The sequence below is a fragment of the Armigeres subalbatus genome, chromosome 2 (genome assembly GCF_024139115.2).
Source record: "Armigeres subalbatus isolate Guangzhou_Male chromosome 2, GZ_Asu_2, whole genome shotgun sequence".
NCBI classification, from domain to species: Eukaryota; Metazoa; Arthropoda; class Insecta; order Diptera; family Culicidae; genus Armigeres; species Armigeres subalbatus.
In genome coordinates, this window is record NC_085140.1 from 416,473,517 (window position 1) to 416,500,037 (window position 26,521).

Consider the following 26,521-nt stretch of genomic DNA (forward strand, 5'->3'; position numbering starts at 1 on the left):
CCAAAGGATGCCGAAAAACTTTGCTGAAGAAGGCACGTTGCTGGAACGTCCACGAAAAAAGTTATAACGCTTCGAAGGTTGAGTGTTCAAACCATATGCCAAGAATCTTTTATTCTGCCAGCACTGTCGAACTACGTGGAGCAATAATTTAACTGAGTGTTACTTCGAAATTTTTGATTTTATAGGACATTGGAGCTAATGGGAAATATTCGGAATGAATTCACAAAGTAAAAATTTCGACTAGAAGGAAAATAGGTTTTGCCCTCTGACTTACATGTTGTCCGGTAGTGCTGGCAGACACATTGATTTCTTCCATATGGTTTAAACAATCAATTTTCGAAACGTAATAACATTTTTTGTAGACCTGCCAGCTGCGCACCTTCTTCGGCATCTTCCAGGCTATATGCTAACGTATTGAGTCACGTGATTGATGATAAATTGAAGCCGCCAAGAGCAAAAATGTTAAAAAGTACGTTTTCCCATACTAATCTCCATGTAAATTTAAAACGCGATGCGAGGTCGCAACCAATCGGGCCCATATTTTGCACAGTTGATTGGGGTCCCAAAACGATTCAGAAAAACCTTGATCTCACTTGATCGGACGAAGTTTGCGTTTTTCCATACAACTGCGCCCCACTCTAATATACATGTTATTATTACAGTGCATGCATTTTGCCGCTGTTAAATGACACATTTTTCGTTTTAATAGCTGAAAATTGTACTGAAAACAGTAAAAATTACCAAAAAAGCGTATACTTAGCACAAATGACAAGTGAAAGTCTACCCGAAAAACTGTATTTTTTTTGTTAATTTTTACATTCGGTGACATCTTATTACAAATGGATCCAATAATTGTCGAAGCCATCTCATGAGAATTTGGTTTGTTTTTTTTTATTTTTTTCGTTAAAAAATATATTATGCGCAATGTTAGGAACCATTTTACAATACAGTGTACCTAATTTTGCGCATAACTCATATTTCTTCGATATTTTCAGCATTTATGATATACCTCATCGGAAAAGAGTTTGCACAACAAAGAACTTTTGTTAGCTGTGGTCAATGTACATAAATGAGGCTGTACATACATTAACAGACGTGAAAACATACTAAGTATGCCGAATCATAAGAAATTAATGCCGGGCATCCTCATTTTCTCAAATATGCTCACATATGCATGAATACCAATCGAATGAATTTGTAATAGTAGTATTAGTTGAAAAAATAAATTAAGATGAAAAATTGTATGATAGTTGCATGCTTTGTGCTATGTTTACAATGGATCAATCGCCGCGAAATTGCTGGTGGGGATTCTCATCGATTTGTTTTCGGCGAAAAATGACAAAACAAAACTTTGCCAGACTGTCCGGACGTTTCGGTCGATTTACTGGCCTTCGACCATCTTCTGCGGACACTAAAAATCACATATATTGTTAAAAAGCACATTAAATTTTACAAAATAAAAACATACAATCTTCCAGTCACTTATTTTCTAACAGACAGCCATTACTACTAACTATTGACACACACAAACAAAGTACAATCTTTACATTCTAACTGCTATTGGTATTAGTTCTAAGTTTGCTAATAATAGAGTTGTACGCATTTTTAAAATTTGCTGAGTCTTTTTGCTTATTTACTACATTTTCGTCTCCTTTAATCTTAATGTAAAATGTTTCTGCAGTCAGTCTTGTATTGTTTTTGCTTATTTTGTCAAGTATTCTGGTTTTTTCAAAGTCAAAAATGTGTCCCTCTTCTATAGTGTGCTGTGATAAACCTGTACCGGAAATGTTTTTTGTTTTCACATTGTATTTATGCTGGTCCAGACGTTTATATAAAAACTGGCTTGTTTCACCGATGTACGATTTTTCACATGCACCGCACGGTATATCATACACTAAATTTGTATTTTTGTTTTTTGGTATTACGTCTTTGGTTTTCGTAAATAACACATCTTTAATTTTGTCAACCGGTTTGTAAGCTACTTTATAGTCATGTTGTCTTAAATATCTCGATAGTTTTTCTCCTAGTCCTTTTATGTACGGGATAGTACAAACAATTTTGTAACTATGTTACTTTCTGTAAGTTGTACGAGTTGATTAAATTTAGCATTTCCTTAACTGCACAAAGTATCGTGGGTGCTTATAGTGCAGTTAGTACAAAGCTCATTAGCTCTATGAGAGTATTAAGTTGCCGGTTCGGTTTTTACAATTACCTACGAAATATGATCCTGCTTAAGCATGAGCATAAGAAGAATGTCACTTCTTAATTGCTATTCCGATCAAATCTTACGATATTGTACGGAGAATTGAATGAATGGAATTTGTAAGGTACCATAATAATCGTATAAGAGATTAGGTATTTATCAGGATCTGATGCATTTCGAGGATCATATTTTGTGTAGGAAACGTTTTATTTTTCTAAATTTATGTTTGTAAGTAATGTTTTTTTTATGAAATAATAGATGAAGATAATATGCGATAGTAATAATAATAATAATAGGTAGTCATTATTATATTCCATAAGATAATATTAGACATGTGCGCCACCGCCGTATGGCGTGGCCCGTTGTTATACAGCGTATGCTCGGTGATACATATTTTTTCTAAAACCTCCTGACAATGTAATTATTCAAATAATGTCCCACATTTTCTTCGGGAGCTTATGGAAATGCTCCTGTAACGCTAACAGATATTCCCTTAAGAACTCCAGAGTTAGAGATTTTATAAAAAAAGTCCATTTGAACTTCCTTTGAAAATACCTCCAATAATATTAGATTTCACTTGGAATTTGGATTTTTTTTAGGAATTCCTTCGAGAATCGACGACAGTCCGTGTGTTAAGAACATAACAATGGACTCAACGTGAAATGTAGAACTTAGCTACGACGAAGGATGCGCTTGTTTACATGCCAGCGTATTCTCATGTAGGCATGCATTCGAAACGGTCGCTACAGACAACCTACAACGGCAGATGATAAATAGTGAAAGGCAACGAAGGCCGAATTTATACAATTGAAAAAAGGTGAGCATATTAGGAAAAATACTAGCTACTATGGAACCAAATTCTACCTCATCGGACCAATTAGCCTCAACAGCATTCGAGTACTTCGCGTCTAGTAGTTTTGCCATTGTCGTCTACGAGAATCGAGGGCAACATTCTTGAGGTTCCTACATCAAGGTTCAATCACTTCGTCAGTAGATGGAAGACATGAGCGCGGAAGTGAAAAATTCATTTTCAGTGCAAAATGTTAACAAACTGGCTGGCTACCCCACGAAAATGCAAGGTGGCTCAATCGTGAGTTTGGCTGATTGGAACACCAAATTGAATTCTTGTTGCATGAAACCGTCGGAACTAAAAAGGTGTTAAATGGTAAAATGCTTGGCATCACCATGGCAAAACATCTCTACAGTCGATTATGAAAAAAGATCAAAGTCATTATTGATGCCCGATACAGAAGTTCCGTACTAGTTTCAGTGATCTGGCCACCAGGTGTGCGATGTCGTGAATTAAATAATCACGCGCATGATATGTGGAGCTCCTCGTACCGAAAAAATCCGTGCCTAAGATAATACTGAAATGTTTGCATGTACAAATACAAATTTTGATCCAAACGTTCATATTTCAGCATTCCATGTCGAGCTACCGTGCGAGACAGTCACTAGTCTTGTGCCTCCGGATCCTTGTTCGGTTTTTTCCTCGAGCTGAGTTTTTACCGTGTGAAAGTGTCTAGTGGAGGATCTTTCTTAGCTTTGACTTAGAAGCGTGGCTTATTTGCGAAGCAATTAAATACCCGTCATTCAGTATTTCTCTTAAAAATCGCGTGTTTGAAGCCAGCGTCATCGTGCACATCTGTCGAGCTGAGCTTCATCGCTTCACCGCTTCATCGCGGCCCCGCGCGGCCTGTCTCCAGTGGTGCCAGTGTATTGTTCAGAGCAAGCAGACGTCGATCGGACCATCGCCATCAGCGCAGCCCAAGCCATCCGTTCGCTGTGTGCAGTTGGTGAGAAGACCAACACACACGTCTCGTGGTTGGCTCCGTTCGTGCCACGTGCTACCGTACGGTGCATACTGCAGCAATCGTAGGCAGCTGTCTACGCATCAATAGAAAGTTGAGTAAATAAAATTTCCCCTTGTTGTTCCCCTTTTCTCTACCGTCTTAGTCGATAAGTTATTCTAGTTTGTCAGTAGTAAGTTTTTTTTTCTCATTTCCCCTCCCTGTAAGATACATAGTTATTTTTACTTTAGTTAGTTGTAGTCATCTCCGTGTGATAAGTGACTAAGTGTTCTTCCATTAATTGTGTGTGTGCCTCGCTGCAGCGGAACATTTGGTCCCCGCAATGCACGAAGGCGAAGGGGGCGCTTCGAATCCCTTGTCCGATGATCTATTGTTGCATTCTGGTATTCCACCCCACAGTAAAATGGAAATCAGCAACACCATCACCAATCCCCTTGTGAATAATGGTAATTTTGCCCTTGCGACCCCCCGCCTCAAGGCCTACCCTCTCGACTCTAGTGGGCCGTACGTTGTTTTCTTCCGACCCAAAGGCAAGCGATTGAATATCAGTCAGATCAGCAAAGATCTGGAAAAGCGTTTTCGTCTGTCACGACCATTGACATGGTTGGGTCTAGTAAGCTGCGCGTCACATGTTCTGACCGCAAACAGGCCAATGAGATTGCTTCCTCTAAGTTCTTTACTCTTGAATACAAAATTTATCTCCCTTCCTTCAGCAGTGTGTGAAATCGCGGGACTGGTCACGGAGGGCAGCATGTCATCCGATGATTTGAAACAAGGTTTCGGCCGTTTCAAAAATACTTCTCTGCCTCCTGTTGAGATACTGGACTGCAAACAGTGTCGCAGGAGGGGGAGAAACGAGTTTATTCGCCATCAGACTCCTTCTGTGTGACCTTCTCGGGTCCGCACTGCCTGACTATGTAGTGATTGGTAAACTTCGTCTACCTGTTCGGCTGTATGTACCGAAGGTGATGAATTGTGTTAACTGCAAGCAGCTGGGCCACACCGCTCAGTACTGTTGCAATAAACCTCGCTGTGCATCGTGCGGAGAGAAGCATGTGGATGGCGCGTGCAAGACGGCGCCGAAATGTGTTTATTGCAACGAAGGCCCACCACATGCTCTCGAAGCCTGCCCGACGTACATACAGCGGCGAATTCATCAGAAACGGTCTCTTCAGCAGCGTTCTCGACGAAGCTACGCCGAGATGCTGAAGAAGGCCGCTTCGCCGGTTGTTTCTGACACCATCTACTCGTCTCTTCCTCTTGACGATCAAGGCAGCTCTGACTCTGAAGTTGGAAATGGGGTTTCCTTTGTTTTCAAAGGCTCAACGAGGAAAAGAGTAAAACAGAGCCAGCGACCCTCGAAAAAGCCTAGAAAACAGCCTCAAAGTGAGCCCCAATCTAACATGGTCAAATCACAAGCGGCCGGAAATACTCAGAAACGTTCTTCTTTTGTGGTTTCACATCAGGATGAACGAGAGTTTCCTCCGCTTCCGGGAACATCTAAAATCCCAGATGTCCTGAGTTTTTCGAATTTTCAGCCAGAAAGAGAGCATAGAGAACAAACGGAACAAACTCCGGGCACTCCTATGTTTACGCTTTCTGGCATCGTGGAGCTCATCCTCAACTTCTTTGACGCTTCCGACCCCGTGAAGAACATGGTCAAAGTTGTTCTTCCTATTCTGACTCCTCTTCTGAAGCAGCTGGCTTCAAAAATGCCCCTCCTCGAGTCATTCGTATCCTTCGATGACTAATTTCGTCGATAAGGCTCATATGATTTCGATTCTACAGTGGAACTGTCGAAGTATTCTTCCAAAATTAGATATTTTCAAATTTTTAGTTAACAAATTACAATGCGATGCTTTTGCTTTATGTGAAACATGGCTAACACCAGATGTGAGCCTTCATTTTCCAGATTTTAACATAATCCGCCACGATCGGGCAAATCGATATGGAGGGGTGCTTTTAGGGATCAAAAAACAGCACTCCTTCTATAGAGTCGATCTTGCACCGATGTCTGGCACCGAAGCTGTCGCATGTCAGGTGACTATTCGAGGAAAAGACCTCAGTATTGCCTCGATATATCTTCCTCCAAACACCGCGATATCTCGTAGAGATCTCTCGCACATATGCTCGGTTATGCCCGAGCCACGGTTGATCTTGGGAGATTTTAACTCCCACGGAACAGGCTGGGGGGAACTGTACGACGACAACCGTTCATCAATGATATACGACCTCTGCGACGACTTCAATATGTCAATTTTGAATACAGGAGAAGTTACACGAGTGGCTCCTCCAGCAAGAGATAGCCGTCTAGATCTTTCCATTTGTTCGAGCTCATTATCGTTGGACTGTACTTGGAAGGTGGTCCAAGATCCCCATGGTAGTGATCATTTGCCGATCGAAGTCTCGATTTCCAATGGACGTAATCAATCTGTTTCTATCGACCTCTCATATGACCTCACGAAGCACATCGATTGGGGAAAATATGCAGACGCCATCATTGATGGCGTGGAGTCGATAGATGCACTTCCCCCACGACAAGAGTACGAGTTTCTATCCAAGTTGATCCTTGAAAGCGCTCTTCAGGCACAACGCCGGCCGGTGCCAGGAGCTTCGGTTCGTAGGAAACCACACAGTCCGTGGTGGGATGTCGAGTGTACACTACTTTATCGCGAGAAATCACACGCGTTTAAAGAATTTCGGAAACACGGTTCGATCGTTCTCTACAAACGGTACATCGCGCTCGAGATCCAGTTCAAGAAGCTGGTCAAAGTAAAGAAACGCGGATATTGGCGCACTTTTGTTGAAGGTCTATCGCGCGAGACCTCAATGAAAACTCTGTGGACCGTCGGGAGAAGAATGCGCAACGCGTCGTCCGTAAACGAAGATCGTGAAAGCTCGTCGCGGTGGATACTCGACTTCGCAAAGAAAGTGTGTCCAGATTCGGTACCGGTGAAACAAGAGCTACGTAATGCTTTTGTTGAAAGGGATGATATGGATCGACCCTTTTCGATGATTGAATTCTCGCTTGCTCTCCTTTCATGTAACAATTCCGCTCCTGGGATGGATAGAATCAGGTTCAATTTGCTCAAAAACCTCCCAGACGTCGCGAAGAGGCGCCTATTGAGTTTGTTCAATCGATTACTGGAGTGTAACATTGTTCCAGATGACTGGAGGCAAGTGAGAGTGATAGCCATCCAGAAGCCCGGAAAACCCGCGTCGGATTGTAACTCGTATCGCCCCATCGCGATGCTGTCCTGTCTTCGGAAGCTGTTGGAAAAGATGATTCTCTTCCGGCTAGACACATGGGTTGAATCGAATAGTTTGTTGTCAGATACACAATTTGGTTTCCGCAGGGGAAAGGGAACGAACGACTGTCTTGCGTTGCTTTCTTCAGAAATTCAGCTTACTTTCGCTAAAAAAGAGCAAATGGGCTCCGTTTTTTTTGGACATTAAGGGGGCTTTTGATTCAGTTTGTGTCGATATCTTATCCGACAAACTCCACGAGTGTGGTCTTTCACCAATTTTGAACAACTATTTGTACAGTTTGTTGTCAGAGAAGCGAATGAGTTTTTCTCATGGTGACTTGGCAACTTCACGAATTAGCTACATGGGTCTCCCCAGGGCTCATGTTTGAGCCCCTTCTTTACTTTTTATGTCAGAGACATTGATGAATGTCTCATGCCAAATTGCTCGTTAAGACAGCTTGCAGATGATTGTGTTGTATCCGTTTCGGGGCCAACAGCGATTGATCTGCAAGGACCATTGCAAGATACTTTGGACAATTTGTCTACTTGGGCTTTAAAGCTGGGTATCGCATTCTCTCCGGAGAAAACTGAGATGGTTGTCTTTTCAAAAAAACATAAGCCGGCAAAGTTTCCGCTCCAACTGATGGGTAAGGCAATCACTCATAGCATGTCTTCTAAATACCTCGGGGTCTGGTTCGACTCGAAATGCACCTTCGGGAAGCACATTGTGTATCTGACACAAAAATGCCAGAAACGGATCAACTTCATGCGATCAATAACCAGAACATGGTAAGAGGCGCATCCTGAAGATCTTATTGCGTTGTATCGAACAACCATTTTGTCGGTCCTCGAATACGGTAGTTTCTGCTTCCAGTCCGCGGCTAAAACACATATGCTGAAGCTTCAACGGATTCAGTACCGCTGTCTCCGTATCGCGTTAGGTTGTATGAATTCGACTCATACGATGAGTTTGGAAGTACTTGCGGGAGTACTGCCGCTGACAGATCGTTTCGCGGAATTATCGCTCCGGTTCCTCATCCGCTGTGAGGTTCTCAATCCATTGGTCATTGACAACTTCGAGAAGCTGCTCGAACAAAACCCTCAATCTCGATTCATGAGTATTTACCACTGGTACATAACGCTGGAGGTAAGCCCATCTTTGGTTGACACCAATCGTGCTAACTTCTTAGACTCTTACAGTTCCTCTGTTACTTTTGATCTGTCCATGAAGCAGGAGGTTCATGGAATACCAGACTTTCTGTGTGCGGAGGTCATTCCTCCAATATTTGCAAGCAAATACGGTCACGCTAGCGAGGAGAGAAGTTTTTTCACAGACGGGTCAAAAATGGATGACTCCACTGGTTTCGGTGTTTTTAACGTTTTTCATAGCGCCTACTTTAAGCTGAAAGAGCCTAGTTCCGTGTATACTGCTGAGCTAGCAGCTATACACTATTCACTCGAGCATATCGCATCCCTACCTCCTGACCACTTCTTCATCTTCACCGACAGTCTAAGTTCATTGGAGGCTGTTCGGTCAATGAAACCGGTGAAGCACTCAGCGTATCTTCTAAAAGGGATAAAGAACGCTTTGAGTGTTTTATCAAAACGGTCATTCACAATCACCATGGCTTGGGTCCCTTCTCATTGTTCGATCCAGGGAAATGAGAAAGCGGACTCTTTGGCTAAGGTGGGCGCTATGGAAGGTGATATTTACGATCGGCAAATCACCTTCGATGAATTTTTCTCATTAGTTCGTCAGGAAACCTTGATCAGCTGGCAACAAAAATGGACAAATGGGGAGATGGGTAGATGGCTGTACTCAATTCGCCAACAGGTGTCGAGGCGGCCATGGTTCAAAAAATTGAATTTGGGACGAGGCTTCATTCGAACCATGTGTCGTCTAATGTCCAATCACTACACTTTAAATGCACATCTTTTTCGAGTAGGGCTCTCAGAAGGCAATCTCTGTGTTTGCGGCGCAGATTATCAAGACATTGACCATGTCGTGTGGGCGTGCGAGGAGCATCGTGGCCCCAGATCAGCGCTAACTGAACATCTTCGGGTCCGAGGAAGGCAGCCAAAGCCTATTAGAGAAGTGTTGGCGGGTCTTGATCTCGAATACATGTCCCTTGTCCACCAATTTTTGAAAGTTGCTGATGTTAGACTGTAATCGTTGACCACCCGTCCCTTTAGCTGTCGTAATCCTTTAAGAATGTCTTCCTCTTGTTGTGTACCGGTAAACCCCATTCGTATGTCGTCCTCTCGTTGCTGTCTCCCAAAAAAACATTTGTTTCGTTACAGAAGTGAAACATCGCTAAATCCTTCGCTAAACTGTGCGAACATCAGCATTGTAATTAATTAAGCACCTAAATTCCCTTCCTTTCCTATTGTATAATTGTATTCCCTAACCTCGACCAAACCGCGAGTCTTTCGGTTCCCCAAAACTAACATTAGTGTATAATAATCATGAAAAATTGTATTCCGGCTCCGTAACGCTTCACGGCAAATGAGCCTTCCAAATAAATGACAGTTAAAAAAAAAAAATCATATTTCATATTTCTTGTAGTTCTCTGTATTGATCATCATCTTTGTATTGTTTTGTAGCCAATGGAACCATTAAAGTATAGGTATAAGTAGGTATAATGACCAAGAGTGGACCCCTAACTTATAGTGGACGGAGAAAAATTCCGCTATTAAGGGAAGGGGGCTCGCAATTGGGCATTTTACCGTAGTATAAAGTTTCAGATGATTTTCTTTTTTCAATTGAAGTGAGACGGCAGGTATTTCCGTCCATGGTCTAATTCCCGTCATAGGGGCTAAAACCAACGAAACCAACGTCCATTTGATATAACTCCAGTATAGTGGAACGTTTCTACTGAGCTTACGCTTGGGTACGGATTAGTTATGTCAAAAAACTGTTTCTTTTATTGAAAACGCAGACCAAAATACCTACTTTAACCCTAAATAATTTTGATCATTTGAGGATGCGCCAACTGTGACGCTTTTGAGTAACGAACGTCAACTCGCCCGTACTCTGTACAACATTGGAGTTTCCTTCTAAATGTTGTCACGAAACACAACAGCGCGCGTGCTTCAAATAAATTTACTGCTCCGGCTTTGGGGCAAAAGATTGAAGGGACAAAAAGTCGAATGCACAAAATTTAACAATCATTCTGAACACACGAAAGAGACAAAATATACAAAATAAACATTGTTCCAAAGCAAAATATAGCTTATAACATTTCCCAGAGATTTCTCCTTCTCTATTTCATTGGCAGTTCTTTAATCAATTTAAGGTAGCCTCACACCTCGGGGAAATTTTGTGCCGGATTTTGGTCCCCCTTCATTTTAAATGGGGCCGGGATTTTGATTTTCCGTACCCAAATCCCGAAAATATCGCATATGTAAAAATACACAAGGAAAAAATCCTCATGCATTTTGTACAACACTAACGAAAAAACAACGGTCACGGTGCACAGCATGAACGAGCCTGCATGAGTGTTCCAGGAACGCGCGTGTTCCGAACGGTTCATAATCATGGTTATGCATACGCATATTGCATATTGGTGGTAGGAGTTTGTGTAGAAATATGATTTTGTGGGTTCAAATCAAGATTAGGCCATCATTCTCACGAACAGTCCGTAGGATATTTAAATTGCTAAAAATGGTATTTTATATTATGCTTGTGCTTAGGCTTAGATACATTATTTCCATTCGACATTCTAAAGTGGCTGAAAACATGGCCCAATCTCACCCCTATTTGGTCAATTCTTACCCCGATGACGGTACCTAAATAATAGTTTTGCTTAGTATTGTTCTCAAGACTATGGCTTTTCAATTTTAATCAATTTCGATCATTTGTTCCTTCGACCTTTTGTCACTTTGTCCATTGGATCCTTTGTCTTTCGACCTTTTATCATAGATTCACTGTTCCTGAACTTCATATCTTAGCTTCTATGTCTATTCCATCAAAAACAAAACAATGATGAAAATTTTGAACTGTTTCTCATTTTTGAGATTTTTTCAGTGCTGCCACCTGGAAAAGTTTCGAGAAAAAGAAGTATCATGGAAATTTGACATGGCATGATGTAGAAAATGACGATTAAAATGCCTCTAGAACGTTATAAAATTGTTTTAGTCAAACAATTTTTAGTTTGTGGGGTTAGAAATTCAACAATCTTTAGCATTAACTGCTTATTCGGAAAAAAATATAAAAATCGAGATATCATGTCTATTTTGTATGCTTTTAAAAATCTAACCCTAATTTCTAATTTTTAACAAAAATATAATTCATTTCCTATAACCACACCGTGTGAAATTTCAATTATTCTACTTTTTCTCTCGATGACAGCTGGCGGTCTTTTCCTCCCCTCGAAGAGAATATGATGATCATTACGCGAGTAATTAGAAACATGTACAACAAATTCGTTATAGCATAGCCATGCCAAGCAACGGAGGCCCTAAACCACTCATACTTATGAAGAGTTTGTCAGTTTTATGTTATTGAAATTTCTATTTAATTTGTAATATTATTATTTAATAATTATTCAAGTAACAAAAGTCATCATGTTGCTTTTCTTCCATAGACCGTTGGCAGAAAATGCAGAGAATCTCCCGACATCTCATTTTCTCACGTTTTCTCTCTAGCTGCACGTGATAATAAAGCTACACAGTAATATCTCCATACGCAACAGATAAAACCAAAACGGAAAATCTTTTTCATACACAATAATTGTTCCAAAATATCGTGCAAATTAAAATTCTAGAGAGTAAAAGAATATGACTGGAAAATGATGTGAATCTTCAGAATCCTCCATGGAAAAGTATAGAACAGCCATTTTAAAATGCCTTCATAAAATTCAAAACGTATTCTGATTAAAACTACCTTATTGATGTGAAATATGAAAAAATAAAAAGCTCCATAATACTAGGTCTACCGTTGTCTCTACCCGCAGCCATGTATTTTACCGCGGTAGAATTAGTCTAAATATCATCGTCATCTCGTGTGACAAGATCCTCCAAGTTTTTCCGTAGGAATTTTTAAATTGCCAGAGTATTTCCACGTTTTTTTTTTCAACTAGATTTCGTCTTTACCTAATGAAAATTAAAAAAAAAATAGGCATGATATCACGCATCATATTCGTTAGAAATAAAATACTCCATATTTTGTAAATTTAACTATAAATTGTTTTATTGTAAATCATGCTAAATACTTTTAATATTTAAGAAATATTCCGTTTCAACAATTCGTAGCGTATGTCTCTCTCCTCTCAAAAACCTAACTATACTGACTTGCGAGAGAAATAGTTTCCCGTATGGGTAAAAGCTGCAATCGGCGGAATTCGTCGTCTAGTCAAAGTTCAGCTACAATCGTGTGTGGTTGCATTGTAACTACCGGCAAAACCGGCGAATCGAAAGCGGACCTTAATTCGGTCATCATCAAAACGAGAAGAAGCAACGGCAAGAAAAGTGGGTTTCGGTGAACCGTAACTGTACGAAAACCATAAAAAAATGGCCAGCAATATCGGTACGTAGACACTTTCCCCGCTAACTGCTCTATTTAGGTTAATTTGCGTAGGGTGTTGAAAGGTTTTTGATGTTCTTTAAGTGTCTCTTTTGGAAAATTGTTTATAGAAAATAAGAAATTTAAATACATTAGATGCAAAGAAGATTGCAAAAGAATTCAATAATGATCGCAAACCGGCAAAAATCGATCTCATGAAGCGGTGCTTGCCAGTCAAGCAAAGTGTGGATGAAAATTAAGAGCGAAGCGCAACAAAATAATGATCTAAAAATAATTCCAAATTCCTACTGCAGTGTTGTATTACAAAAAGTTGCCATGGATCGATTTTTCAGGCATGAATCATTTAGTTTGTTGATACTTATGTAGCTAGAAAGTAATGAAAAATCATGAAACTCTTCTACTGAGTAATCACTATTGCGTACTGCATTCACACATGTATGTTAATTGAAGTCTATCAGGCATCGAGCTCTGCTGAAGTTTGTTATTCGTTAAGAAACCTATAGATACATATCTAAAATACGTCGTTGGGATCATATATCAAGCAGGTATCATGTAGCTTCAAGGTGCAGCTTCGCGGTTTGTGATGGGTCACACAGCAGCACCTATATAGTGAATAGATAGTTAGTTATACGAGTGATGCCGCGCAGTCGTTTTCGTTTTCTTTGCATTTATGCCCTGCCGGCCGCTGACTGGGATGACATCATCTTCGCCAGCATCCAATGATTCGATCGCTGTTCGGATTATTCAGTATCTGTCGTCTTACAAACAAACAACATTATTTTCATTCAAATGAACATGAATGACTTCGATTTGGAATTCTTCAACATATGATTGACTCACGATAAACATATGAAAATAGATGGTGACGTGTAGCATGCCCACATTTTTGTACGGTTGAAACCTTCGAACAAATCAGATTCTTTTCTAGTCCTAGTCTTAGACCAGTGTAAGCTAAATATCAAAATTAACATTTCTACGGGACATCCTCTTGAAATATGTGTTTTAAAGCTTGAAAATGTTTCGAACTTAATCAAATGGATCAGATGTGAATTTAAATTCATTTTTCATTGAAAAATCCATTAAGTTCATCACGCAACGCCCTTCATTTTTTGTCATGATTTTTAAATTTTATTTGAATGCTTGAGAAAATTCAATCCTACCAATTCCAGTTCTAGTCTGAAAAATGTAATGGAGTTTGTGGCAAGTGGGCCACCTTTACTGATTTGTTTTGTAACTTATGAAAAACTCCTGAAGCGTTTTTAAAATTGTTTTAAACAACGAGTGCGGCCACCCAGATAATATCAAGGAATTTAAAGGAAAAAGTGAATATTTTAGCAGGTATATTTTAAAGTTCTACGTCATTGGCTGTGACTGAAAGAAAAAAAGATTTTTTTGTGTGTACTAAATTTTTGATGAATATTTTTGACGTAATTAGTTTCATTACATTACATTGACGCAATTAATACACGTTCTCTTTCCCCTAATCCAAGACTGCATCTCAGAAAAAACGTTTCAGAAACTGTTTCATTTTTCGAAAACATCAAACTGTTTTATTTTCCTGCCCAAATTGCAACTTGTCAAAAATTAAAATCCAAGTTACCATTTTTGCATTTGTATATCATGAGGTTAGGACGATGATACTTTTATGCTCAGGGAAGTCGAGAAAATTTCCAACCCGAATAATTTCCAGTCGAACTCAGCCACCTTCAGCATGTTCTTGCTTTGAAGCCGTGCATCCACGCAGAAGAAAGTTGCAAGATTGAAACAACTGTTCCGATTGTTGCGTCAAACAACGCGGATATTGTTGTTTCAATCTTCAATGTTACCGCACGGCTAAGGAAGGCCCTATAGAAGCATAAATTTTATAGAAATACGTAGATGTTTCGTCCTCATTGAATATTATGCTTGGGCGAACTTTTGTGGGTTTTCTATGTCAACTTTGCAGGCGAGTTGCTGACATGGGCTTTGCAATCCTGAGAAAAATGTCCTGGTACCTGGTTCGGTAGCCAGAAAACCAATCCCAACTGGTCAGTTTGGTGTCGCGGTTGAACGGATGGTTTGTGTTATTGTTTCAAAGTATGTTTTACGATATTTCTTTTATTGACAATCTTTCTTCAATTTTCTTCAGCAAGTGTCATCTATTTCCAGCCTTGGTTATCTGTTGTATTCACAATTCTTTCTTCAGACATTCGCACTAGATGGCCAGTCCTTTGTCAGTCTGCGATATTTTATAGGATTCATAATATTTTCCTCTAGATACAGTTTCTCATCATTTCTGTGGCACACGCCATGTTTTAGAACCTCACTGAATATTGTTCGCAGCACATTTTTCTTAAAAACCATGAAGCTTTCTGGCATGCCTCTTACAGTTTTCACGCTTCATGTCCGAAATAGGCTATCGGATGAACTAGGGCTTTATACAGAGCGAATTTCATTTCCGACCGAAGTTACCAAAGCTAAGCTGTTGCTACAAGCACAACTATCCTATATTTGAGTGAGTCCATTTCTGTGTGGGTCATTCATACTTTTGGTTGGTTGGTTATATAAGTCGAAGAAGACCGTATTCGCAACAGCAATCCTCAAGTATTCTAGGGAAACAATTTCTTCAACACCTTCAATCACATTTATATTTCTATCCATTACAATGTAGTACTTCGTATTTGTAGAGTAAATTACCGTCTTAATCTTCAATAAGACAAAAGTTTCCACCATTTCGTCTGCAAAACCCAAGAGCCAAACCCATGTATAACACAGAGATAAGTGTGTTTGAAGGTGTAGAAAAATACATTTGAAATGTTTGTAAAGACATTTAAAGGCGTTTACTAGGAAGTATTTCTGTTGCGAATAAAGTTACCTCCGGCGTGCATATCCAGTTTTAGGCCTAAGTTGGGTCTCATATAATACAGACGGAAACAAAATTATCTCTTTGTAATACCTTAATTCTACCGGTAGGCAATTATGGACATGAAACGTAAAGAGGCAGACTAGGAAGCTTTCGGATTTTCAGAGCGGAAGGTACGCAGCACAATACATAGTGAGGGGCCAGTAAATGACTGTGGAGCATACGTACGAACTAAAAGGAAAATCATATGTTAAAATGAGAAAATATTATAATTCTTTTTAAAATATGGCGTAGTTCAGTGGGCAGGTCATCTAGTGCAAATGTCAGAAAATAGAATTGCATAAACAATATTCATCAGACAACAGTATAGACGCCGGAGATAGACGTTAAAAATCGTAAAAATTCAAATTCAAATAATTAACAACAACCACAGAAAAAGAATATTCTTCAAAATTTTAGACCGGTTTCAAGATAGGTGATTTCAAGATATGGTGTATTTACTGCTAATTGAACTTCCTTTATTATGTTCATTCGATTGAAGCAAGTACGAGTACTGCACGCCATTGGCGTAAATAAGGGGGGCCGGGGGGAGGGGCCTGGCCCCCTCCAGACCAACTTTTGGCCCCCCCAGAAAATTTTGAAAAGTAATTCCAACTTAGTCAGTTTTTATTTCATTTACATATTTCCTACATATTTCTTAATTTTGATTATGAATTCTTCTTCTTCTTCTTCTTATTGGCATTACATTCCCACACTGGGATAGAGCCGCCTCGCAGCTTAGTGTTCAGCACTTCCACAGTTATTAACTGCGAGGTTTCTAAGCCAGGTTACCATTTTTGCATTCGTATATCATGAGGCTAGCACGATGATACTTTTATGCCCAAGGAAGTCGAGACAATTTCCAATCCGAAAACTGCCTAGACCGGCACCGGGAATCGAACCCAGCCACCCTTAGCATGGTCTTGCTTAGTGGCCGCGCGTCTTGAAATTTCGAACGACCATTCTTTCGAAAATCTTCGAGTTAATCGCAAGATATGCCGCAAAACAGTTGATCAAATTCCTATGGAGCTTTTTGCTCTCGCTATGTAATTCTGGCACAGAAAGATATAAAATTATAAAACTTAAGAATCTTTGTTGCAATGACAAAAAAATCAAAACCATTGAAAGTATTAGGACAAAACTTAGGCAACCTTCGCACTCACAACAGAGATTGCATTAAAGAAATATTTTTATAATCCTCAAAAGATCTTGTTCCATTTAATTTTTTGGCGATTTCATAAGGATCATCGGAAAACTCTTTTGTGCCTGCTTTAGTTAAAATTTGTTTTTTAGGATAAAAAAAATAGATTTAGAAACCAGTTCGTATCAGAAAACATTTCTTTTGCAGCACAATTCAGATCGATTTGGTTGCTTCTCAAGTCTCTTTGATTTTTGCAGAGAAATCTCTCACCTATTCAGAAAACCATAATAAATGTTATTCTGGAATTTGATTTATGACTCATAATTTTATGACTCATGGAATTTATGACTCATAAAAACACTTTAGGATTCCAAATTTGTGTTCATCGGTACTTAACTATTTCAGCACATAGCATACATTTTGGAATTGCATGAATACTTATATTGATTATGACAAAATTTCGTGGAATTTATTCCACATCTAAAGAGTTTCAAAAATTTCAAGTTTCAAAAAAATCGAGATCTGTATGCATTAAGTAATCATGGAAATGCTTGAAAACTTTCAGAAATATACTCATATCGAATTTCATTTATAGATAATTCGAAGAAGATTCTTGAATCTTAGATTACACACTTATCCACATTTAGTAACATGGAGAAGACAAGTTGACACAGACACAGCGTTTTGAAGCAATCACAGCATCATTGGAAATCAATTGTATTATTCGCGATTTTTTTTTATGTTAGTTCTAGGACGAATGAGCGATAAACTTAGTCAAACAATTTCTATTGCGGAGACGAGCCAGCCACGGGCTGAAAGTCTCCTTAATAAAGACACAAAAAAAAGTGCTTTAAATCGCCTTTGAAAATTGCATCCCACCAGTTGGTGCGATGGCCCCCCCCTAGACCGAGACTCTAGCACGCAGTTCTATATATTTTGATTATTCCTGCTATTTATGATCATTCCAATATTCTTATGATAAAAGTTTGGGCAGAAAACTATAAATTAGCAAAATCAATCCACGAATCGATAAGTTGCATTCGATCGTTCTTGTGTATGATTGCATACAAGCTGAGCGACGTTGACGGCTACGCAACAGAAACCGGAAAACTTCAACAACCTACTCGTGCGTGGGGGACTTTTTATTTGATTCGCGTTGAAAATGCTGCGTGGATGTTGCAATAATCCCAATGCAATTTCTTTTATCTATGGTCAGTTTATAACAGTGAAACGGGAAAAAGTTCACTAGTTTTATCAAGCTTTGTTATGTGCTAAGACGCAAAGTTATGCGCCAGAAAAAAAAACTTGGGCTCCGCTCCACTTGTGTGCTGTTCAACATGTTACAGTTACCCGAGCATATGGTTGGATGATCCGCCAATTCTGCACTCTGATATTTCTCTAATTTAACAAAACAACGGCATGAATGAGAAAATTTACGATGAAGTTACAAAATGTTTAACATTAACATTGTTAACGGCTCCGGTTCTCCGGGAAATTTGTGACATCCGCTAAAATTATGAATTCCAGAAGTTTATCCCCCAGCTCCACATTTTATTTCGAAAACATCCATAGCGGAGAAGTGATTGTGCGTATCTGTCAAATCACATAAAGGAATCAAATCAATTGGTGGAATCAAATGGAATTGTACAAACTCGTCTGATGACAAGTAATGACATTCCACTGATATCTCAAAATAATTTTCTTATCAATAATAAAAATTCCTTCGTAAAATCCGGAACATCCGTAAAAGAGGCCAAATCCAACAGTTAGCGTAACAGATCATCATTAGCCAGCGACGGCGGCGTGGCGGCGTTCCTCCTTGAATTCCTCCGAAGTTTCTGCAGAAGCTCCTCTGGAAGTTATTCAAGAACTTCCTCCGGAAGTTCGTTCAGAAGTTCCTTCGGTAATCCCTTCGGAAGCTCATCAAGTAATCCCTCGGAAAGTTCCTAGAGGCATTCCTCTAGAAGTTCTTCTGAGAATTCTGAGAGTTCTTCATCAAATCTCTCCAGAAGTTCATCAAGTAATTCCTCGGGGAGCTCCACCGAACCTGTTCCGGAAGTTCCTCCAGAAATTCTCAACGAAGTATGAATGATGTTCCGGATCTTCCGGAGTACCATTACCGTACAGTACCGAAAACTTTTATTATTGATTGTTAACACAATTCGCCAGGATTCATTTTCATTTATTTAGTTAACATCTAAACAGATAACACTGAATCAACAATTTGACGCCACAATGCACGGTTGGAGGCCGCATTTCTCCATCCTCGGATACACCCCATCGTACCCCGGCTGTTACACTCGGCTCTCCGCATGACACCTTCTAGCGCAATGTTGAACAACAGGCACGAAAGTCCATCACCTTGTCTTAGTCCCCGGCGCGATTCGAACGAACTGGAGTGTTCGCCCGAAATCTTCACACAGTTTTGCACACCATCCACCGTTGCTTTGATCAGTCTGGTAAGCTTCCCAGGGAAGCTATTCTTGTCCATAATTTTCCATAGCTCTACGCGGTCTATACTGTCGTATGCCGCCTTGAAATCAACGAACAGATGGTGCGTTGGGACCTGGTATTCACGGCATTTTTGAAGGATTTGCCGTACAGTAAAGATCTGGTCCGTTGTCGAGCGGCCGTCAACGAAGCCGGCTTGATAACTTCCCACAAACTCGTTCACTAATGGTGACAGACGACGGAAGATGATCTGGGATATCACTTTGTAGGCGGCATTAAGGATGGTGATCGCTCGAAAGTTCTCACACTCCAGTTTGTCGCCTTTCTTGTAGATGGGGCATATAACCCCTTCCTTCCACTCCTTCGGTAGCTGTTCGGTTTCCCAGATTCTGACTATCAGTTTGTGCAGGCAAGTGGCCAGCTTTTCCGGGCCCATCTTGATGAGCTCAGCTCCGATACCATCCTTACCAGCTGCTTTATTGGTCTTTAGCTGTTGAATGGCATCCTTAACTTCCCTCAAGGTGGGGGCTGGTTGGCTTCCGTCGTCCGCTGAACTGACGTAGTCATCTCCTCCGCTGCCTTGACTTTCTCTGCCTGTACTCTCAGCGCCATTCAGATGTTCCTCGTAGTGCTGCTTCCACCTATCGATCACCACACGTTCGTCCGTCAAGATGCTCCCATCCTTATCCCGGCACATTTCGGCTCGCGGCACGAAGCCTTTGCGGGATGCGTTGAGCTTCTGATAGAACTTGCGTGTATCTTGAGAACGGCACAGCTGTTCCATCTCCTCGCACTCCGCTTCTTCCAGGCGGCGTTTCTTCTCCTGAAAAAGGCGGGTCTGCTGTCTCCGCTTCCGTCTATAACGTTCCACGTTCTGCCGGGTACCTTGCTGCAGCGCGACCGCCCGCGCTGCGTCCTTCTCCTCCAGAATCTGTCTGCACTCTTCGTCGAACCAATCGTTCCGTCGACTTCCACCCATATACCCGACGTTGTTCTCCGCTGCGTCTTTGCCGATGGTTCCGGTCCGTACTCTCTTGTTGATTGTTCGTTGCTTATGATTTTTTAAAGGCTGGCTTGCAGGGCCTGACACCAAACCCCCTAAATTTCCGGAGGACCATTTCTCCTTATTTCCGGTGGACCATGGTGCACAGTTTCACTTAGAGTCCCTCGCTGGCACTCGGACGATGATCAGCCGCCCCTAACATGGAGAACAGACGCTATTGTGAGCCGATCCTGACATGGAGAACAGACGCTCAATAAGATTTGCGCCTCCGGAGAGGAGCAAACCCCCCCTTCCCTGTCAGCATACGACCATAGTTCCCATCGGGTTCGCCAGGATGCTCTGAGATATTCTTTTGGAATTGATCACTTTTACGAATGAACTGGATCTTCCGGAGGACCGTTTCTTAAGCACTTGGAGGTCACAGAAAACTTTCCCTATTAATTTGCCAGAATGAAAGGTTACGAAAAAAATCACCGTGCTGAAGTTTTGGAATTGTCCACTTTTACGGATATTTCAGATCTTCCGAAGGATTGTTTCTTCGACATTTGTAGACCACAGGAGACTTTCACTTTTGATTGCATCCACAATTCACAGAAAGGATGGTTACGAAAAAATTGCTATGCTCTGGGGTGAACTTTTGGAATGGCCACTTTCACGGATGATCCGTATCTTCTGGAAAACCGTTTTTGTGGCATTTTGGAGGTCACAGAAGATTTTCATTATTGATTGCATCCACAATTTGCCAGAATATATTATTATGCAAAAAAATCAAAGCTCTGGAACGAATTTTTGGAATTAGCCATTTTTACGGATGTTCCAGATCTACCGAAGGACCGTTTCTAGGGCATTTGGAGGTCACAGAAGATATTTACTATTGATTGCACCCACAATTTGCTAGAATGAATGGTTTAAAAAAAAAACGCGAAACTCTAGGATGAACTTTTAGAATTGGCCATTTTACGGAAGTTCCGGATCTTCCAGAGGACCGTTTCTGTGACATTTGTAGGTCACAGAAGGCTTTAACCATTGATTGCTTTAACTGTTTGCCAGAATGAATGGTTACCAATAATCGCGGAGCTCTAGGATTAACTTTTAGAAATGCCCACTTCTACCGGTGTTCCGGATCTTCCGAAGGACCGTTTCTGGGATATTTGGGGGTCACAGAAGACTTTACCTATTGATAGCACCAACAATTTTCCAGAATGAATGGTTTTAAGAAAATCGCGAAACTGTAGGATGAACTTTTGGAATTGGGCATTTTACGGATGTTCCGGATCTTCCGGAGGACCGTTTCTGGGACATTTGTAGGTCACAGAAGACTTTAACTATTGATTGCACCCACAATTTACCATAGTGAATGGTTACGAAAAAATCACGAAGCTCTGGGATGAACTTTTAGAATTGGCCAATTTTACGGATGTTCCGGATCTTCCAGAGGGCTTTCTGATGACCGCTCGAGGGATAAATTTGCCCAGAAATGGCATATATAATATAGCAAATACAGTTAGGATCATTAGAGCACATATTTGCAAACAATTTTATGTTTGATAACACGAAACTCAAAAATTTGTTGCCAAATTGAGAAGCTCAAACAGTACCTCTTTAGCACAGGTTCCCCGGGGACTAGAGTGGTCAATTTGGATGAATCACCCTGTGGGCTTGTTATTGGAACCTACAGCTTTCGTTTGGTGGTTTGAGTTTTTGTGATTGTGATGAAATCTTGGGTCCAAATGGAACCCCAATGCACAATGTGTCATTTTTTTTTTGTGGCGCCTCTCCTAGATGTCGCTGGAAGCTGATTTTCTCAGGGAATCTTAATTTCCGAAAGTTAGGAAAAGTCAGAATTTTTCAGATTTTTATCTCGTTGCGTTACAAAGTTACAGCGGTGTTTAGGGTGTGCTTGGGTCGAAATGGACCCCAATGTACTAGAAAGGTGATTTAAAGTTATGTTATGTAACATAAAGTTTATTTTACTAAGAGCTAACAGATGAATGATTCGGAAATGTTTTTGTCATGCATGAGTATTAATTGCAACTTCGCTGATACGCTTATCAATTTGCGTTGGGAATTCTAGAGAAATGAAGATGCATGTGCTTAGCCATTGAAAGTCAATGGATCGCCTGCATCTTAAATGCCATGTGCTTACCGTTCCGGATTTTTATTGAAATCTTTCGTTAGTCGCTTAAATTTTGAGTAAGGAAGATCTATGTATTTCCTATAATATATATTTATACATTTTTATACATTTAAAATATTTCGGCTGCGCCGCTGAATAGAACATAACATAGACATTTTTAAATGTATAAAGGTTAGAACGCACCCTTCGTGGCAACGTCACTGGTTTGTTTCGCGCTTCCGTGAGCAATGTTGCCTTTCTGATTACTTGCTCTGATGTACGAAGAAGGTTCATCACCGCTATATGAATCAATTTGTGATGTCTTTATTTTAAGTCGTGTCAAGTACGAGTTACTGAAGACGGTCTTAATGTAAGGTCGAAATATATCTGTTAAAGTTACAATCAAGTGGTGGAATTAAATGAGATAGTATGAACTGCCTGTAATCGCATATTTGTCCCATATGAATAGGAAATCCAGTAAAGATGGGACAAATAAGCGATTACAGGCAGTGAACTCGTCTTTTGACAAGTGAATTTTTTCCCATTTTATATGTTTTCCCTGCTACTAGTCGACGAATATTACGAAAACATAAAATTTTTACAAACTTGTAACACATTTCATCCGTCTGAACAAAAGCTTAGCGTAGGAGTCACATATAAATTAACATCAATTAACCTGTCGAACAGCCGGACATTGGAATGTTCACGATGTCCATAGCACCAGTTTTGGTTTAGACAGAAGGTAAGCATGTCACATACGTATATACCTACAACTCGTACAGTCCAAGAGGTGCATCACCAATACGTGTCACGCAAACGGTGTCTATCTTTGTTGTTGCTCATATTGTATGGCGCGCGATGGTGATTAGGTAAGCAACCATGCCTCCACCCTACGCATTTGGTCGTTGTACATAATGCAAATTTGCAGCTGCGCTTATTCGGTCACTTGATGGCGTAGCAAAACCCCTCCGGAATTTTGTCACCACGTTTGCATAGGAAATACAACTTTTAAAATTTATTGCCATTCCATTTAGTTATATATGAATTTACTAAACATGATTTTGTAGAACTGGTTATTGAATAATGTACTTAGAGCACGTGTTGACCATACCTCAGCATTCTACTTTCTACCTACATTAAATGCCAACAAAAATACATAGTTGACTAACACTCAATAGCCCGCCATCCAGGTTAGCATGAGATATCTATTTCCGACTTAATACGAATGTTGAGAAGTTGAGAATCTCTGCTGGCACGGCTTCAACTGGACTGCATTATAATTCTTTACACGTCATACCTACTACCTGGTCGTCAGCCCATTATATTGTGGAGTCAGAATTAAAAATAGAATATGACCCAGTGCAGTACCAATCAAAGCCGGGTTTCAAATCGACTCTGCAACATGATGCAGGCGTCTTTAGCGTATCGATCTGACTAGGTTGTATTTTTAAAAGAGGTTTCCCATCTATATCCCGCAAGTAGTAGTGGCTATTGTTTAGCAAATTTATGATCATGCTTGTTATTCCCAGCTTTGTAGCTAGCTAAAGTAGTACGTATACCCAATTGGCATTCTAAAGTCAGTGCCGTCACCACTGCTGCAAACCATCAAAAACACACATCATCCTGTTCGCAGGTCTCGCTCCCCATCGTAGGATTAAAGAAAAGAAGCAACCAACAGCTCAAACTCATGCCTCCCAAGTAGAAGACGCATCTGTAGCTAACGCGCCAGCTCAGACGGCTGTTGATGTTGACGTTCAGCCTCATCAAACGGTTGATCAACATGAACCGCATGAGCAAGATCCTTCATCTCACTCCTCCGATATCGGCCATGTCATTGATGCTTGTGACAGTCCCAAACACGAAACCGGTTGCGACAGTAGTTGGACAGTGGTAGAGAACACCGCCCAACGTTCCTGGTTCGAAGGTAAGCTTTTAAGCGTTCTTCGTTTGAATGTGATCAATATGCTGATTATGCTGAGCTTTAGAAAGTCACATGACGATGACGGAGAGGTATGGAAGGAATTTTAAATGAGGTGGGTAGCGTGACCGGCTCCGTCCACCATACTTCTCTGTGACGCATCATGATAATGAACGATGTGCAATATGTGTTGTGTGGGAAGGGTAGATCTCGATTTGCACGTGGTCTGCTCAGTGCACTGTGCCGATTAGAACAAATAGCAATTAGTGTCATCGTGTCATGAAGAGATCGGTGATGGAATTCTTCCTTTGAAATGGCAGTTACAGAATGTTGATACTGTTTAAAAAAATAAATATCGAGTTGAGGCTTAAGTTAAATTTGGAAATCACCTTAGGGTTGATTCAAATATGACGCCCACTACTTTCTGAGGTTCATCGAGCTAAAACCTGCTCATATTTCGAGCGTAATACATATTGGGAAAAGAACTCGTATTTTCAACTTGTGCAATTATTTGATTCTCGTTGAACTCCAATTATAATTTCTAACTTTTGATCAATGTTTTCAAATTTTCAGAACTGGAAACTGAAGACAAGCTGGAATATCAGTTCTACCCAGCCAGTAATGGAGTGATCAACTTCAAAGTTCGTGCCCCGAACGATGCTCATTTGGCGCTGACCAGCGGTCCAGCGGAATCCGAACCCATGCTGGAGGTGTTTATCGGCGGCTGGAAGAACACCAAATCTGTCATTCGAAAGAACCGCTCCAAGCCGGATGTGTGCGAGGTGGAAACGCCGGATATCCTGAACCCGGGCGAGTTCCGTGGTTTCTGGATCAAATGGATCGATAATGTTTGTTATTATAACATTTTTAACGCTTCATATATATATGTAATTGAATGGCATCATTCTAGGTGATCACCGTTGGAATGGAGGGAGCTGCCGCGGCATTCCTTTCCTACGAAAATCCAGACGCGTACGATATTAACTACTTTGGCGTCTGCACAGGCTGGGGAGCAAATGGATCGTGGATTATTGAACAAAGTCAACCGGCACCATCGGCGCCGATTTCGGCGGCTTTGGTGACATCCGATGCGGCTTGCTGGGTGCCAGCTTCTAATGGAGAAATTCCTCCGAATGCCGTCGTTGGAGGAGCCGACGGAGAAGATATGTATATTGCTCGCGCTCAGCACGAAGGGGCAATCATTCCCGGTAAACTGCTGGCATCGCACGGATCTGCTTATGTGGCATGGGGTGGCGCTGAGATCCCAAAAACGGAATACGAAGTGCTGTGCGATGGAAATGGAACGTTTGTACCGACCAGTGGTGGGGAAATCCCACCAAATGCCATTCCAGCGGGTGAAAGTGAAGACGGTGAGCCCCTCTTCATTGGGCGGGTTTCGCATGAAGGTACCCAGACAATCGGCAAGGTCCAACAGTCGCACGGAGTGTGCTACATTCCATATGGTGGGCAAGAAATGGCATTCGCCGATTACGAGGTATATGTTAGCCAGTAAACGCCGATATACTCATTTAATGGTATGGATGGTGAGCCTTAGGCCTTAATCGTAAAAATATGACTTGAAGATTGTCACACTTTGTCATGCAAAAAAAAGTTCGCTTGTACTAGAGCTGTAACCACAGATGCCTGCACAAATTATTTATTATAAATTACTACAGAAGTGTAATAAAACTCGGTTTTACAATAAAGTCACATGCTTCCACAAAGTAACATTTTATTCTCCCGCAAGTATCGAAGAAATCCTGATTCAAGGGGTAGGCAATTGGTCACGATGTTGTAAAGGTAATGTGTCGACTAGTATTATACAATCGCTACTATTTAAACGCGCATTCCTATCAAAAAGAAGCCTACCGACCAATGAAAATAAATACTATTTATCTCATTGCAGTCAGCAATAGATTACCAAGACATCAATAAAATCTTTATTTTAATTAATGTCTTTATCCACCTCATTCCCATTCCCATGGGTGCCCCTGCTTCGCTTGGAAAATCCTTTGTGTCATTATAGTTTGTCCCTTGTCTACTCTGCCCTCATACGCATATTTATCCCATGTTTGCTGGGTTTCCTATGCACATGGGGCAATTATGCGTATAACGGCAGTACTACTACGTCAATCAACAGTCAGAATACCTTAACAATACTATATAGGCCATATCCCCCCAGGTCATATTTATTTACCGTCAAACGCGGTGACTTTCTACACTTG

At 40.7% G+C, this 26,521-nt stretch overlaps 1 protein-coding gene across 2 annotated transcripts; it reads left to right on the forward strand.

Annotated features, from left to right (window-relative positions):
* The first annotated feature begins 12,604 nt into the window (after positions 1–12,604).
* Positions 12,605–26,020, forward strand: LOC134213403 (uncharacterized). Of its 2 annotated transcripts, XM_062692439.1 has the most exons (4): positions 12,605–12,789; positions 24,012–24,302; positions 24,870–25,144; positions 25,207–26,020. In XM_062692439.1, the coding sequence occupies exons 1-4, from the start codon at positions 12,774–12,776 to the stop codon at positions 25,807–25,809; spliced, it is 1,185 nt and encodes a 394-aa protein (XP_062548423.1). In that variant the 5' UTR covers positions 12,605–12,773; the 3' UTR covers positions 25,810–26,020. The 2 variants fall into 2 exon arrangements, with proteins under 2 accessions (XP_062548423.1, XP_062548424.1); XM_062692440.1 differs by lacking the exon at positions 24,012–24,302 and having other exon boundaries at positions 12,606–12,789.
* The last annotated feature ends 501 nt before the right edge of the window (positions 26,021–26,521 follow it).